A 16154-nucleotide genomic window follows, 5' to 3' on the forward strand; every position below is an offset into this window, starting at 1 on the left:
GGACTGAATATTTCTACGATTACCGGCAGAGACAGGAGTGTTTGTGGTGTGTCTGCTTTCCTGTAACTGTTCTTTAGCCACTCAAGTGTTGAGGAACACACCCGGTCCAGGCAGCTCGGCCTGCGAGCTGCAGATTGAGAGGCAGATTGAGGTGCAGATTCAGCTGTGGGTGGGAGGAGATCAGGAGCCGAACTGCCAACCTTTGGGTAACAAAGGGCATGAGGATGGTTGATGCCAGCCGGGTGAGTGCACACTGAAATACAGCAGGAGCCCGGAATTACTGAGCTTTTGGATAACAAAGGAGATGAAGACCTGTTACCCAGCGAGGTGGATGGACACGGAGAAGGAGACAAAGACTCGGCAGGACGCGCCTTTAAGCTTCTTAGGTATCTATGTAGGATCTATTGTATTTTATTTTCATCAGCTACCAAGTGGGGGGGGTTTCTGCAATGATAGTTATCTCTGTAAAGTCACATTCATGCTAAGGCTAAATTCTGTAGCGTTTACTTGTTCCATACCTTGGATGGTGCTGAGAAATGAAGCTTTAGTTGATTTATCTTGTTTGAATTTAACTAAAAACAAACAAACCAACCAACTCATGAAAAATCAGCCTCTGTCAACTGTGCTTTACATTTTTACTTGATTCCCACTTCCTCAGTCTTTAACTTTTTGACAGCTGGTCTGAGAAGCTGCGGAGGGAGCTGCTCTGGTGTTATGTGATATCTGTGCTTTCTGTGGAGCTGTTGATAAGGGCTGTGTTCTGCTTTCCATAGTCCCATCAAAAGCATCTTGACACTCTTGCTGCTGTTTTGCCACCTTCATAACTGAAGAGTTCCTCCTCTGTATTTTGAGTAATTTTCATGCAGAAAACAAAACACTATAACATCCTGGCAAACAACGAAAACAGCTTTGCTGGATACTGTAATCTCTCTTAGAAATCTTTTTTTTTTATTATATATATTTAATGTTTTCAAGTACTAAAGGGTTGCAAAAATAACACACCAGTATGAACGTAACAATTTAGCATATAACAGTTTATATATATCTGCCAAACTAAATCGAGTCTGCTTCAACCAGTACAGCACTGAAAAGCAATCTGGTAGGAAGAAAATATTTCATGTGGCAACTTCCTCTGCTGGAACAACTTCCAAAAGCATCTGGAGGTGCATAGTGATGGGATCTGAGGAAAAAGGTTCTTGTTAGAGGCTTTATGAGAGAGCAATAACTCAGTTCAGACTATTAAGTGAGAAAATTACCCTTCTGAGTAGTTGTCTTTTTTTGTTCCTATTTCAAATTTAAAAAATAACAGGTGGGGAATATAAACAGTCTAAAGATCCAAACTACAGCATTCCAGGTTTTCAGACTTTCTCTTATTAGGGTATAATACTTTTAATTGCACAGGTGCATTATAATTGATAATCCCAGGAGACGGGAGAGACAGCTGATGGATTGTTTGAATGTCTGCAGAACTACTAATCCTGTTCCATTCAGCCAGTTCCAATTAACCTGTGTATCCTGTCTTCCTCGAAATAATTACAAGGAGTTTCTTTGGAGACTATGCAAAAAAATCAGTTTATAACAGTCACTGGGTTCTTGCAGCTTTCACTGTACTCAGCATTGTGATTATTTTTTTATCGTAATGCTGTTAACATTTACTTTAGAAAGTATAACAAAAACAGTGTTTGGAGGCAGAATTTATGTCTGCTATAATCTCTAGCTAATGGCTGAAGCAGTGTTTTGAAAAACAAATAATCAAAACCATAACTTTACAGATTAAATAGTTCTGTTAAGTTTAAAATTCAGTTCCTTTGTGCGGCTACGGTGCTGTGTTGCCTTTTTGTGAATTAAATTTAATTTCTCCTCAAGTCAGACCTTTCTTTCACAGGAAGGAGTAAAATAGAGCCTTCAGTGAAGCTCAATACACATTTGGGAAATTGCTTCCCTTCCCAGGACCAGACAAGGAGTTTCATCAAAGTAATTACCCTCGAGCTTAGCAAACGTTCTCTTGAGCTGCCTGCTTGAGGGATGTACTTACTTGATATTTTCTGGGCCCAGCTGAATTTAAAATGAACAAAAAGTGCATAAACTATAAGTCCACTGAGTATAAATAAAATACAGTACAAATAGGCCAGTTCAGGGGCGCTGATGATCGGTGCCAACACCAGGACAATGGAGACCAGGGTCACTATGACGGGAATGATGATGGGCACCTGCAAGGCACAGAACACACAGTCACTTCTCCACTCCTTTGCTGGTCTGGCACAAGTTGCCTGTGCGAAATAAATACTTTCATTGCCTCATGCATTTTTTTTCTCCTTTTAAAATGTCTGGAGTCAGATGGGGGCGATTGAAAGAGTGGCAAGAATATGGATGGAGAAAACTCTTCTGCTAATTCGCTGAGATCTCTTTGTCAATATTGCAAATTTCAGTGTAAAAAAAAAATGGGCATTTTAATGAATCTGGGACCAAACCCCAGTGGAATGGCCAGGGCTCTTATTTGGGATACTCTTTCAGTGTAGTCTGCAGGTTCCCATTCCCAGAAATTTGGCTCGTGCCCTGTGGTTTGTGCAAGTGAAAATCAACATTATGCACTCTTCCCTCAGTCCTGGTGCATAACTACAGATAAATGGCTACATTTCAGCTGAGGGGAGGAAAAAAAAAAAAAAAGGAGTCTGCCCGAGGATGCTGTTTAAATATCCAGATGATTAGGATGAGTTCAGCTACAGCATTTATGGGAATGGAGGAAAAGCCACATGGAGCCATGAGCTTACCTTGATAGGTCTTTCAAGCTGCTTCCTTGTAAACCTCATGACAATGAGTGCCAACACCGTCAGACCATAAAATATCCAGACAGCAAAGCTAAAATAATTTATGAGCGTTTCAATGTCACCAGGGATAATATAAATAATAGCAATGGCCCCCTAAAAAGGAAAACAAAAATTAGTGTAGTCTATCGTAGAACAAGGCTGTGTGTTACTTATGAGCCATTACAGGTGCTTAGTGTTCCAAAGTGTGAATGGTTTTGATTAAACACTGGAGTGGGAGTGTCTTGCAGCACCTTTAAAGGCTGTGAGCACATCCTGTCAGAACACGGTTATTCTGTGTGCAGTCTTATTCCATTTTAAGTCAAGAGATTTATGATTTCTATGCATTGATCTGTTTTATTGTTGACTGCTTACCTTGAAGTGAAGATACTAAATGTGTGTTTAGGTTTTTAATGTTCCTGGGATTTGAATATATCTTGTTATGCCCTGAAGATAAATGGGTAAAATAAAAAACCCCCAAGATGCTCTGGATTTGTTTTTTAAACGTATTTACAGACTAGAATCTGTTTTAGTGAGATATAAGTGCATTCTTACGTGGAGGAAACAGGGTAGGGAGGAATTTTTGTTGGTAATTTCTCTGTGCTCAGAATATAAACTTACATAAAACATGATGGCAGGGGCTGGTGTTAAACGTTTAACACTGATGTAAGACAACACCTTCAGCATGTGCCCCTCCCGGCCTGCAACATAAACGAGTCTGACAAAAGAAAAACAAGCAGATGTCGTTAGTGTGGCACCCAGATTTTAAGTGGCATTACTAAAAAATAGGTGAGTAGCATCCATTTTTCAGGTTTGTTTTATTGTGTGGCTACAATCTGGCTATAATTTTGTCAGTAGTTCCTTTTTCAGTAGTTTTGCAGTGGTTTGAAATAAGGGAAATGGTCAGTATTAAAGCAGTGAGCTAGAAGCTGATTCTTAACCGGTATTAAAATAGTAAATGTGAAACTAATTTCAGAATCATTAGTTTGCACATTTAATAGAAAATTATTTGGTGGGAATGCTACCTACTGTGTCCCTTTTAATTAACTAATTCCTTTTTCATTTGCTTCTTATCAAAAAGCTACTTCGACAGCCTTTTGTCACAAAATGGTTTGTACAGCTTTGTTGCTTTCAGCTGCATTTGAAATTTTAAAGTATTTTGAATAGTAAATGGAAGCATTGAACAACTGATAGAAAGGAACAGCTTCTCATTTCAGTTTCCTTTACCTTTACTGGTGAGGTCATGTTCTTACTGGTAATTTTTAACTGTTTCATTCTCAGCTTAAAAATTGATGAGAGGTGAGAACACCCTTCTGTACTATACCTGCTTTAAATTAAGAATGGGATCTTATTTTCTAATTTGTGAAACCTGAATAGCCACTGTTTTTCTGAAAACTAAACAATAGAGCCAGATTTACAGGTATTTTTAAATTACGTTTTGTATAATGTGGATGGGAAGAATGTCATTATGTGTGTGGGTACAAAAATGTGAATATAACTTTTTCCATCCTTCAAAAACTGTCCTTTGAAAATATTTAGAACAGGAACTCACCTGCCTGCAGTAAAACAGGTCCCATTGGCAGATCCAATTGTAGAAAATACCACAAAGAGAGGAACTATCCACGAGGCTGGATAAAGGACTCTGTCTCCAAATGTCTGGGATAGGGGAGGAAAATGGGTCACTTTTGTCATTTTAACAACCTATACTTAGGTATATTTTATCTATATATATATATGTATATTGTGTATATATATAGTGTGTGTATATATGATATATATATAATATAGTTAGGTATATTATATATATATATACACCTATACTTTAAGTATATTCAGTAATGTTGGACATCTAGGTACGTTGCTCTACTGCAAATGAATTTGAATTGAAATGTTTTTGACAGGAAGGTTTTGCGTTTTTAGGTGGGGGGGTCGGTAACTTTATTTTTTTTTTTTATTTTTAGTAAGTCAGGCATAAAGAGAACTTTGTTTTTGCACAGCTCTGGCACCAGTGCTGTTTCAAAGGATACTCACAGCTGTAGAGACCCCTCTGTCCTCTTGCTCAGTGCCAGATCTGACACACTGTTAGTTTAGTCTGATGAGCTCAGTGCTAGAGGATAGTTTTGTTCAGATTGTAAATTTAAGGGTGTGTTGAAGAGGACTGGTTCTTAAACAAGATATAATTTGAGACGTGCATTGCTGTACCTCCTGCTGCAAACCAGATACTGGAATGCACAGAAGATCTGAATTTTAAAAGCTTTCACTTTTAAATATTTCAGCATTACTTTACTTCACTCTGCTAGGCTGTATTTTGTGTGCTTGTCACATACTCTTTGTTTTCCCCCAAAACGTAACAATTGCTGCGTGACCTCAGCAGCTGTTTCACAGACAGGTGTCTCATGGAAAATTTACTGAGTGGAACTGAGGGGACAGGTGTATTTTTTTAAGATTTCAGAAATATGCCATCTTTAATTTTACCTAGAATAGCATATGTAAATGATGTAAAAATTGTATTTTTCAGATTTGTTAAGGGGGGGGGGGGAACTAACAAAAGGAATAAGGTGGAAGTGAATTATGGCTGTTATCTCCAGAACAACAAACTTTGATCTACTGTCATTTGGCATGTGCCTCTTCCTCAGAAATACTGGAAACGCCGAAAAGGGCAAAGCAACTGTCAGATGTTATTTCTCTTTCCATCTTTTTGATGCCTGTGGGGAGCCCCCTGAGCTGCAGTGTTTACAAACCCTTAGCTGAACGCTGCCTTGTTTTGCTCCCTTTTTCTTTTTTCCCCCGATTGGGATATGACAGAACTGCTGTTGAAATTAAACATTACCGAAATCTTAGAGTAAGAAATGACAGCAGATAACGGGGCGGGGGGGGGGGATGAAAAGGTGACACTGATGACTTAGACTGGAATTTAGTGTAGCTTAAGAAGAATTCCAGGTTCCTAAGGAGGAACTTCATGATTTGCACACAGCCTTCTGGAGATGCTCTATTACAAAAGAAAGTGGCTTACCACAGCAACTGCCTGGGACTGCAGGAGTTCCGTTGAAGTCATGACGGTGAAATAGGAAACGTTTATCAGAACGTAACAAACCGTCACCAGGGGGATCCCAATAATTATAGAGAGTGGTAGATTTCTAAAGAATGCAAAAGTTAAGACCCCATCAGCATTGCTGCATCACTGCTACAGTTGTCATAGTAAACTGTGGACTCCTTCTTTGCCATATGTACTCTTAAAGTCTATTTACTTTTTTTTTTTTTACTGCAGAGCTATGGAAATCAGGATTATAAAAATAGACATTTATGCAGAAACACAAAGGCTGTAATACATGCAAATTAGCCTTGTCTATTAGTGCTCAAACCTTGAATAATCTCTGCTTTGTTAAAAAAAAACAACTCAAAGTATATGCTTGCTTGTAGAAAAATACTGAGTGTTTGAATTTTGCCAATAACAAAAGTGTTTTCATACCTGTAAGGATTTTTAAGTTCTTCTGTGATGTAATTGAGTTGATTCCTGGAAGGAAACACATTCAAGATTTTAGCAGTCTGTTGTTTAAATATTTCTATACTAATAGGTCAGGTGTTATTTTATGTTATTGCTTTTTTCCTTTTCAGTTAAAAACAAACCCCAAACCACTATAACCAATCTTTTTAAGTGGGAAAACTCAGGACAAAACCTATGGGAGCTTCTCATCCAAATGCCAGCCTCTTGATTCACCATCTCTGTCCCCATTATCTCTGAGAGTTTGAGATATTGGATAAAATGTCCATGAAAGGGAAATTCGGCAGAAGTCTCAGATTTACAAGGTTGCCTTTTAACTTCAAGCTTTGCAGTACCTGAGTCTTTTCAAATAATTTTTGCCAGAGCATGTAGGCCAGATTGAAACGAGGTTTTTACTCCTCCACTCTAAAAACGTGAAGAGATGCTTGTTTACAGTTCAAAAGGCAAATTTTCAAGTGTTAGTGCCTGGTGTTACATATGCAAACATTTATTTAGTCACCAGATTCTTTGCCCCCTTAAAAAGTCCACACGAATGTCTGCATTAGCAGATTTACATGCTTGAGTTGAGGCACTCAAGCTTGGAAATACAACCTGAAAGAGTCATCTATTTAAAAATAAATTCAGTTTTCAAAGCTTTTAAATGGGAATTGTTTTTATATATATAAGTCTATGGTATTATATATATATAAATATACATAAGTTATATGTAAATATATATATTCCTTCCAAAATACAGACCTATATGGAAACTTTTCCAGCTTGAACATTTAAGAATAGCATTGATGAATTTGTGCCAACAGAGCCCTGGGCCAACTGACATTCCCTAAGGAAAAAATCTGGAAGCTGAGCCTTATGACTTCAGGTACAATGTTCTATGTGCTGTTGTACTAATCAAACACCACTACATATTTCCCAAGAAGTGGAATTTGATGGGGTAACCTGTAGGGAGAGACAGTGGAACTAAATTGGGTTATATTTCCCTCATTACCACAACGTGAAGTATAAAGCAGTCGGTCCTTTCAGGATCCAGAATAATTTCTTTCCCTAATAAAGAACCAATAAAAGGGGGTGGAGTGTTCGGGGAGTTTTAACCAATGGTGTTGTTTTTCCAAAATTCATCATGAGATTCTTAATAACAAGTCAATGTTAACTTTTCCAGAGTTCAACAGGGAGAGAGTAAACTGGTTAAAGGCTGGTAAACCATAACTTGAAGGTTAGTAAAGATTCCTTACCATCCATCATATGCCCAGAGTCCATTGTAAAATGCCAGACTGATAGAGCTGATAGAAATTTTACTGTCCTTGAAAGAATCTTTGAAGTTTTCAGTTTTTCCTGCAAATAAGATGTAGGTTACTGGTCAGTGCTGAAACTAATTCTTGTAATCCCCATCAGATGAAGAAATATTCCATTATCTTTGTCATGTTTTTAACCTTCTCACTGTTAGCATCAACTAATACCTTTTGGTATTAATTGATCTGGAGTGTTGCATTTCCCACCCAACCCCCCTCTCTAAAAGAAATTACCAAGAGATGCAGAACTAAAACCCTGAATAAAGAGATTTGGGGCTGTGCCTTATTACTGTGCCACTTCCACTAGTGGGGAATCTATTAATGCTCATAGCAGAAGCTAAATGAATTTTTTCAGGGAATGTATGTTTGATTACCTTGTGCAAGGAGAACAATGCCACTTACAATAATGATTGTGACAATGATCATTTTAGCAGCCGTGAGAAAATTCTGGAGGTAACTCCCCAGCTTCACACTCAGTGAATTCACAATGGTAATTACCACTGAAAGAGAGAAAATGAGGAATTTTTGCATTCAATTTGTCAGAATTGAAAGAAAGGTTGCCTTTTTGACTCTAAACACACCCCCCTCCCCTTAAATACTGTACTGCTTTTTCCTCACTCTCTGCCTATGTTATATAGAGTTTTTAACATACTATGTTTGGATAACTTGCAAAATAGTGGGGAAAAACACTTTTTGTGAATTAGATTTTGATACCACCTTTGGCAAAATGATACATTGAAGCATTCTAATAAGTACAGACATAGCTTATTATTTCTTCCTTTTCTGCTAGAGATTCATTCTACAGTTGTACCTATCTTAATAAAGGATAAAAAAAAAAAACCTCATACTGGGAACAAACCATTTTTAAACTGACCCTTTTCCTATGTCGTTGGTGTGTCTTTAAAAAGTAGGGCTCTTACCGATGGCTGCTGCTGCGAGACACTTGATAACAGCCTGGGGCGGGTCACAGCCCGGGAAAAACGGAGCCGAGGCGTATTCTGCGAAGCTGAGGCAGATGATGGCGAAGGAGCTGGGTTTGGTCACCAGCAAACTCGTCCAGGAAAACAGGAATGCTGGAATGGGGCCGAAGGCCTCCATGAGGTAAGGATATTCTCCTCCAGATTTCGTGATCATCGTGCCGAGCTCGGCAAAGCAAAGGGCACCTGAGACACGGGAAAAGCGGGTTGAGGTCGTGCCCTTTTTAGCCTGGGACTGGCTAGAACACATGGTCGCTTTTTAATGGGTAGAAAAGTTAAGGAAATTGATATCTACGGTGCATCATTAACCTCTTCGTGTTTCTGGATGTTTTACCCTATGGGCACAATCAAATTTTAATTGAGCAATTGAAAAAAAACACCTTGGAATTAATAAGGTACAGTCCAAAAATTCCTACTAGTGATGTTTAAGACTTGGCCAAACCCAGCACAAACATTCTCATTTCATATTAGATTTCTGTTTAAGAAACCAACACCGTAAGAAGCATTTAAGTGAGAACTGCCCTGGCTGACATTCCTTTTGGAAACCAATAAAAAACAGACTTGCACAATTTTGAAGTAACACATCTGCTAAGCTCAACATTAAATACAGGGACACTTCCAGATCTATTGCTGTATCTGACATCTTGCATTAAGCTTTTTCTGTGTGCTGTGTCCCCTGATAAAATGCTCAATGTTGTACTTCTTGAAATATTTGGAGGTGCTTAGTGCTAAATTTTCAGATAATAGAATTAGAATTACACAAGTAGAAAAGTAGTAGAAACACCCAGCTCACTGCCAGGAAATGTCTCATTTTGCCAGTGATTTAAGTAGAAGAATATTGTCCATTAAAGTCAGTGGATGGAGCCAGCAAAACTAAAAGTTGATTTCAAAATAAATTGAGAGTGTGATTTGCAATTTTAAAAACTTAATTTATCTTTTATAATCAGCACATTTTAAATTTATGGCCCCGTGCTGCTATGCATATCTACATCAGTATTTAATTGATTTTAGCTAATTTGTGAAATCAGAGCCATCTGCAGAAGCAGTAGATACAAAGATTTAGGCAAAGATTCAGATTCTCCTTTACCTAAGGTGGCCAGAACTCCACAGGCTGCCCAGATGGTTAAACAAGGACCCACAGCTTCCACATTGGCAAGGACTGATTTTGGAGAAACGAAGATACCTGACCCAATAATGGTCCCCACAATCATACAGATTCCACTGATGAGGCCCACCTGGACATGAAACGAGATGTTTTGTGTAAGTAATTTCTAGTTCAGTATCATAGAACTACAATAATTGTCCTTACTGACTTATTTTTATCAGCTATTAACATATAGGTTCTAGAAAGAAATTTATTAAACTCTTTTATGAAGTTTCACTTTTCTTTCCAAGATGCCTGTGAATCATGTGCTATTTTCAAACCTCTGCTGTTTTCAAAACTACCCCTATTTGTATTTTGCCTACCTGTTTATTTCTTTTATTAAACTGCCTTTTGCATTACATGAGTCTCAGATCAAACCTTGTACAGGTGAACTTCCCCTTTCCTCTGACTAAACACCGGAATTCTTTTATGAGCACTTGATCAATTCCGAATTTTCTATGCTTCAGAAATTGTCTTTTATAGGTGGAGTCCATTTTTTGTCGTTGAGCAGTTGTTTCCCTCTCCTTGTGCACAGAAATTATCTCTATACTTATGGGTGGTGATAAGATCGTGTAAGATCGTGTTCTGCTGACTTTGCCAGTGACCCACACGTTACCTGAAACACCTGAAACTTGAGGCATGTCCTGCTAAAACAAGTGCCAGGCACTTATTTTTTCCTGATATTATGGCTACTCTAATAGTATCAGTATTTTTTTTTCCAGTCTTGGCACCAAAGTAAAACCACATAAAGAATCTTTTTGCAGGCTTCTTAAATTTAAAGAGGAATTCCAACCCCTCCTGAAAGCAGGTGACACAAATGTTGTCTAAGGCATCTCTGATTTTTGGGGAGAGATAGATTTCCACCTTTGAGTACCAGTGCCTATTTCATGGCTGTAGACATTAAGAAACATTCAGAAACAATGAACTCAACAACCCACTGCAACCCCTGAGAACTACACGTCGAAACAGAAAAGTTTGTGAAGTGCCTCAGTTGACCAACTTGGAGTTATTTTTCTATCTGATAACTTCCAAGACTTAAAACATATTGTCAGTTTTCTATCGGTTTGTATCAGAGCTTTTTAACTACAGTAAATAACAGTTTCTGAGAATGTAAACCAAGCAGTTGAGTTGTTAGCACATCACTTGAGAGTTTTGTGCACAAATACCCACTTCTGCCTCCCTCTGCCAGCCCCTCACACACGGACCAAAGAGGGAAAAGAAAAAGCTTTGCCTGTTTTTGTAGGTTCGTCTTTTGGGGTTCATGACTCTGAATGGACTGTGTGTCCTCTCTTCCTTTGTCCCCTCCTTTTCTTTTCCTCAAGCTTTCTTCACCCATTTGGTTTTTCTGGTTGAAATCTCTATGGAAATAAAACCAAAATCTCAGCTCCAGCACAAACAACTGGAGTTTGGCTGATGTATGTGGGTCCAAAATACTGTAGGTAAAATATTGCTGGAATAATTAAAAAAAAAAGGGGGGGAGGGCACACAGAGGCAAAAGGACTTTCATCCAACCACCACTTGCTCTGGATTTTCCTGGTACCCACCTGGCAGGGAATGCCTGTGTCGGGTTACATTCAGCTTCCAGAATATCCTCACTGGAACGATCGAGCTTTTATAGCCAGTTCTCCCTTGAATTCCTCCACCGGTCCGGTCAGATTTTATCTTTCTCCCAGAAGCCAGTCTGCTTTCTTCTTATCTAGGAGACCTTCTTTCTGATTTTCATTAAATTAGGTCTTGTCTCAGTTCCTTGGAGGGTAAACCGAGCACAAGCATCTGCTAAACCAAGTGTGGGCTGCTGCAGTTGTCTAATCAGCAGCTCTTTGCCTTAATAGTCTCCATCTTCTCCGTGTTGAGCCAGAGTGGGTGTCTTCCACTCAGTGTTTTGTCCTGTTAAAAATTAGAATGTAAACAGTTTGTTTTCACATTTAAACTCGTGATTTTTTTTTCCCCTCCTGTGAGGGTTTTGCTTGTTTGCCCTTGTGTTTGCCTAAAATACAACCTGGGATAGCGAAGGAAATGCATCAGGTCAGGTCCTGAGTCTCAAAAGTGGATTCAGTCTAAAGTCTCTTCTCTTCCAAGACCCTGCAACTGTAACTATTAGAATCTGAATGTTGACGGTCATTTTGTAGATTTACAGACAGTGATGTTTAGGGAACTTAAGTTGGGGTGTTTTTGCAAATTAAGTAATAATTGGCTACAAAAACTGTAGCATTTTAAATTGTCAGAACACCTACCTCAGTATTGTTGATCCTCAGAAATATTTGGGCTATAAGGACAGTGAGTTTATTTTGCATCAAAGATTTTTTTAAAAAAAAATCATAATAAATCTAACTTTAAGGTTAAACCTATGATAGAAAATTGCCCACGTGAGGAACGCAGAGCTTGGGTCACTGAAATTCATTACAGCTTTGTGCTCAGCTTCTCTCTTTAAAGTCATGTATTTAGACAGTTTCAATGATCACCTTTAGCAAATTCTTGGGTTTGCTTACCTTATTAACTGATATTTGGTTGGTGTTACTCGGGTCGAGGAATCTTTGTCTCTGATGTTTCTCCCGTTAGATTTCCCAGCCAGTGGCACACAGCAAGGCACGTCCAAGTCTGAACCCAGAATATGCAGAAGCAGCAGTAGATTAAGTACAAAGGTTATAAAAGATAATCATTAAACTCATTCTCGGCCAAGAAGCTTTGAGATAGGAACCTCAGATATACCGACATCCCGTTTAGTTTATCTTTAAAAAAATAATAATACAAAAAAAATCTTTGTTCCGTTTGTGAGAATGTTTATCCAGTGCCTAAGGAGTGTATCACAGAGTGAGAGTGAACCATCGTTTGGAGAGTTTGTTTTGATGATCCTTACAGCAAGGGGTTGCTAGTTTAGAAATGCATTAGAAAGGTAACCTTGAAGTAATTGTCCTTTTATGGGTGCATTAAAACCATCTGTCCAGATGTTGGTTGCATCCTATAAAAATAGTTGATGTTTTTATCTTGAGAAAGTAGAGAGACGTGAGCAGAAATGTTTTTCATTAACCTGAGGCAGCTGAGTGGGCACCTTGTGTTCCCTTTGCTTGCAGTTACAATCATTTTCCGTTGTTGTAAATATTTAAATATCTTGCTTTAGTGACAAATGCCATTCTCTATTTCTATACAGCTGTATATCCAGGACAAAAAGTATTGTTATCCTTCACGCTGGAATAAGGGAACTTCTTCGAGCTAGTCACCCCTAAAATACTCGCAAAACAACCACTTAATTGTGTTAATCATTTGTTTTTAGCAATGCAGCTGTACACGGAGCTCCTTTGCTGCGTGACATTCAAATCACCGAGTCCTGATCCGCCCCCTCGAACTGCGGCTGACTTTTTTCAATTAACACCTACTGTTAAAAGCTAAAAGGTGTTGTGATATTGGTCCCTGATGCTGACATTTGTTATCTTGTTAACACAATGCCTGGTGAACAGGTAGCACAGGGCTGGAAATAAGACCAAACAAAACTGTCCCGAGCGTGATTTGACAGTTGTTTTGCTCACTTTTTTTTTTTTTTTAGCCTGTTTAAACACACAGGGTTGATCAACAGGAATTCCCTCTGCTGTGATGATGTAAATCTGTGACTAAAAACGGGCTCTGAGAACACGTGAGACACTTGTTTATATTTGCCGTGTTTTGTGGTGGTTGGGCCAGACTGTGCTGGGAATTTCTGTCTCCAAAACAGACTTTGCAAAGTAAAGTCAGTACTGAAAAAAAACCCCAGAGGTGTATTTTTTAGTCACTGTCTTTTTCTTGTCTTTGGAGGGTTGTTTTGTGTTGTTGGGGTTTTTTGTTTTGTTTAATTCTCATAAAAATAGGGTTAAGCTACAAGAGAAGCTCTTCCATCTCAAATAACTTTATGCCAAAAAAATTACCACATGAAAAATGGTCAGACAAAAGTTCTTCTTTCCTCCCTGCAGATAAAGAGAATAAAACATGTTAAAATTATAGTCTTACGACAAACATATGGGAAGGTAGGTATTTATTTATTTATTTTCTGCATCTTTTAAGGACTTTTACAATGTTTTTCATTGTAATTCTGACATAGGGTTAAATAAGCCAGTGTTTTCATATCCTTCCATTTCAGCTCCCTTGTTTGGGGTTGGATATTAAGTCATGTACTTACTTCTGTGTTCTCTACAGCTGATAATTTTGAAATTAAGATTTATAATCTTCTTATAATTCCTGAAATGCCACACAGAGACTATTGAAATAGTTAATGTGAAATGAAAAAAAGAAGGAGAGGGAGTCGGGTCATATTATTGGGCTGACTTTGACCTCAAAATGAAGCATCACATCAACCCTACCCTGGAATTTCCAGACCAACAAAAAGAGGAAAAAGCACATATGTAGTTTTGACTAGAAGATAATGGAGTATATCATCTTCAATGCTGTGTTTTGCTTAGAATTCCTTTTTTATTTGCTGTAATGATCTTTGATATTTTTTTTTTTTGTGCAAATGTTTCAGTTGTCTTTTCTTTCTGCATCAGATCTTTACTCCACTTGGTTTCTTCAGGTACAGTGGGGGCAACGTTGACAATATGGTGTTTGAGGTTTTGCCTAAGCAGCTGACTCCTTGAGCCAGCCTGGAATGTGCATCTGGAGAGTTCCCACCTGTTCAAGAGGTGTCTGCAGTCTCTGCAGTGACCTGACCTCAACTAGTCTGTGTTTCCTTATAAAATAGGGAAGCATTTTCATTTATGGTCTGGCTTTGGTTTAGGGGTTAATCTTTTGGGGATGCTGTAAACTTATTAAAGGAGCTGCAATTCCACCAGCAATCCTTCTTTACCTCAGCCACTGAAGATAAAAATAAACACTGATTTCAAGGATTCCAATGTTATTTTCTTCAGGGACAAGAGAAATGGCATTTTACAGCCGTGGGAAAAGACTCCTTCCCTCTCAAACAGGTACACAGATGAAGGGATAAGTTCAAATTCCAAGGGACTACAGAGGCAAACACTCTGGGGGCTGCTCCTATTTAAACACTGTAGTTTGAACCTTTTCAGATGCTATTTACCAATTAAATCATAAAAAGTAATTTTCAACTTTAATTCAGGAAATGGCAACGGCACAGTGTATAAATACACCTTTTGTTATCAATAGTCACTAATAATAAAGGTTAATGTTTGTCAGGGTTGGTATTTATTGCTTCAAAGCACCTTCTGCTTTGACCAATACTGAAGAAATGAGGATCATCCCATCCAGCAGCTTTTAATTGTAGCTTAGCAGTATCTCAGAGGGGATACTTTCCATTCTAACCTTGCCCCTTCATCAGAGCACCTGTTCCCTTGCATTTGTTCTTTGAATCCCACCATCACAGATGTGCCCTAAGATGTGATCTCACTCCTGTCATCTTTAAAGGCATTTTTTTTCTGAGTAATTGCAGGAATGCTGAAAGTGGAGTATAAGAAAAGTCTTTTTCTTTCACAGCTGTGGTGATGGCACTGGATTGCAAGATCTTTGCATCTTGTGGGAGTCAACAGAAAATATTAGATGACTGTAGTTCCTAATGCCCATAGAGTAGATGGGATCTAAATACCACTATTTTTTCCCTACTTAGTTCTTGGTTACAGTCTATTTGGCTTTGTCTCTGTGACAAATAAGGTTTTTGAAAAGATTTTCAGGTTTGCTAAAGGTTTTATCCTAGACCTGCACAGTCTTTGGTCTAAAGGCAGGTTTTTGCTTCTCTCATGTATTTTTTTAAGCACAGCTCTTCAAAGGCTCTTGATAAATTTCTAAAGGCTGGGTATAGTTTTCTATCCAAAAGGTCACAAAAAAATCAAGTAGTCTCTTCTTAAGGATGTTCTGAAGGAATTTTAATGGCCTCTGAAGAAAATTAGCTTGAGGATGTCACACTGGTTTTCTTCAAAGATTGCAGTTTTTACCAGCGTCTCAAAGCCTTATCAGAGTCAGTGATTCCTCGAATGCACAACCAGCTCTCACATTTTTCTCTTTGAGGAACTAGGCCTGGCTTTGATCTCGTTTTTGAGTCCAAAACTCAGGTTGCGTTCCACTGGCCTTTCACTAAGGAGGAATTTCCAGATAAAACTGGTTTTGGAAGAGCATCTGCATCTGTCCTGTGCCCACCTCCAGCTGAGGAAGGAAGCAGTGAATACTCAAGCACTCCGTGGAGGTTGTGATTTCTGTGCTACTTTTGAAGCCTCATTTTATTTTAACTAAATCCAGACATTTGAGGTATAAAACAATTTTATTTGCCAAAATAAATATCTGTTTTATATCTGAACACGTGCTTATACAGGAAGGTTGTAATAAATTTAGTACAGGAGAAAAAAAAAACATTCAGGGCTAAAAAAAATCTGGAGAGCTCACTCGCTGAGAAATCATACTTTTAGAGGTAAAAAAACCCTTCAAAGTGTATCTGATTTTCTAGATTCAAGCAGGTTGACACTGTGGAAT

General features: G+C 38.4%; 1 protein-coding gene across 1 annotated transcript; it reads right to left on the bottom strand.

Moving 5' to 3' along the window:
* Positions 1-768: 768 nt before the first annotated feature.
* Positions 769-11534, bottom strand: SLC7A9 (solute carrier family 7 member 9). Its single transcript, XM_027899214.1, has 13 exons — positions 11261-11534; positions 10948-11074; positions 9660-9807; positions 8516-8758; positions 7970-8095; positions 7539-7638; positions 6274-6318; positions 5818-5941; positions 4357-4460; positions 3426-3522; positions 2772-2921; positions 2036-2210; positions 769-1180 (listed from the first exon to the last, which is right to left on the bottom strand). The coding sequence occupies exons 2-13, from the start codon at positions 11050-11052 to the stop codon at positions 1116-1118; spliced, it is 1482 nt and encodes a 493-aa protein (XP_027755015.1). The 5' UTR covers positions 11053-11074; positions 11261-11534; the 3' UTR covers positions 769-1115.
* Between the last annotated feature and the right edge of the window lie 4620 nt (positions 11535-16154).

This window comes from Empidonax traillii, unplaced genomic scaffold, assembly GCF_003031625.1.
Source record: "Empidonax traillii isolate 1590-97213 ecotype Southwest subspecies unplaced genomic scaffold, ASM303162v1 scaffold650:size632282, whole genome shotgun sequence".
NCBI lineage: Eukaryota > Metazoa > Chordata > Aves > Passeriformes > Tyrannidae > Empidonax > Empidonax traillii.

What these genes read in the sequence shown, in the direction of transcription:
- SLC7A9 (XM_027899214.1), bottom strand. Translation starts at nt 11,052, where the DNA reads ATGGGTGAAGAAAGCTTGAGGAAAAGAAAAGGAGGGGACAAAGGAAGA. An exon ending in TCTCGCAGCAGCAGCCATCG is followed by an intron (nt 8,096 to 8,515) that starts GTAAGAGCCCTA and finishes TCTCTCTTTCAG; the next exon opens with TGGTAATTACCATTGTGAAT. An exon ending in GAACTTAAAAATCCTTACAG is followed by an intron (nt 5,942 to 6,273) that starts GTATGAAAACAC and finishes TGCATTCTTTAG; the next exon opens with AAATCTACCACTCTCTATAA.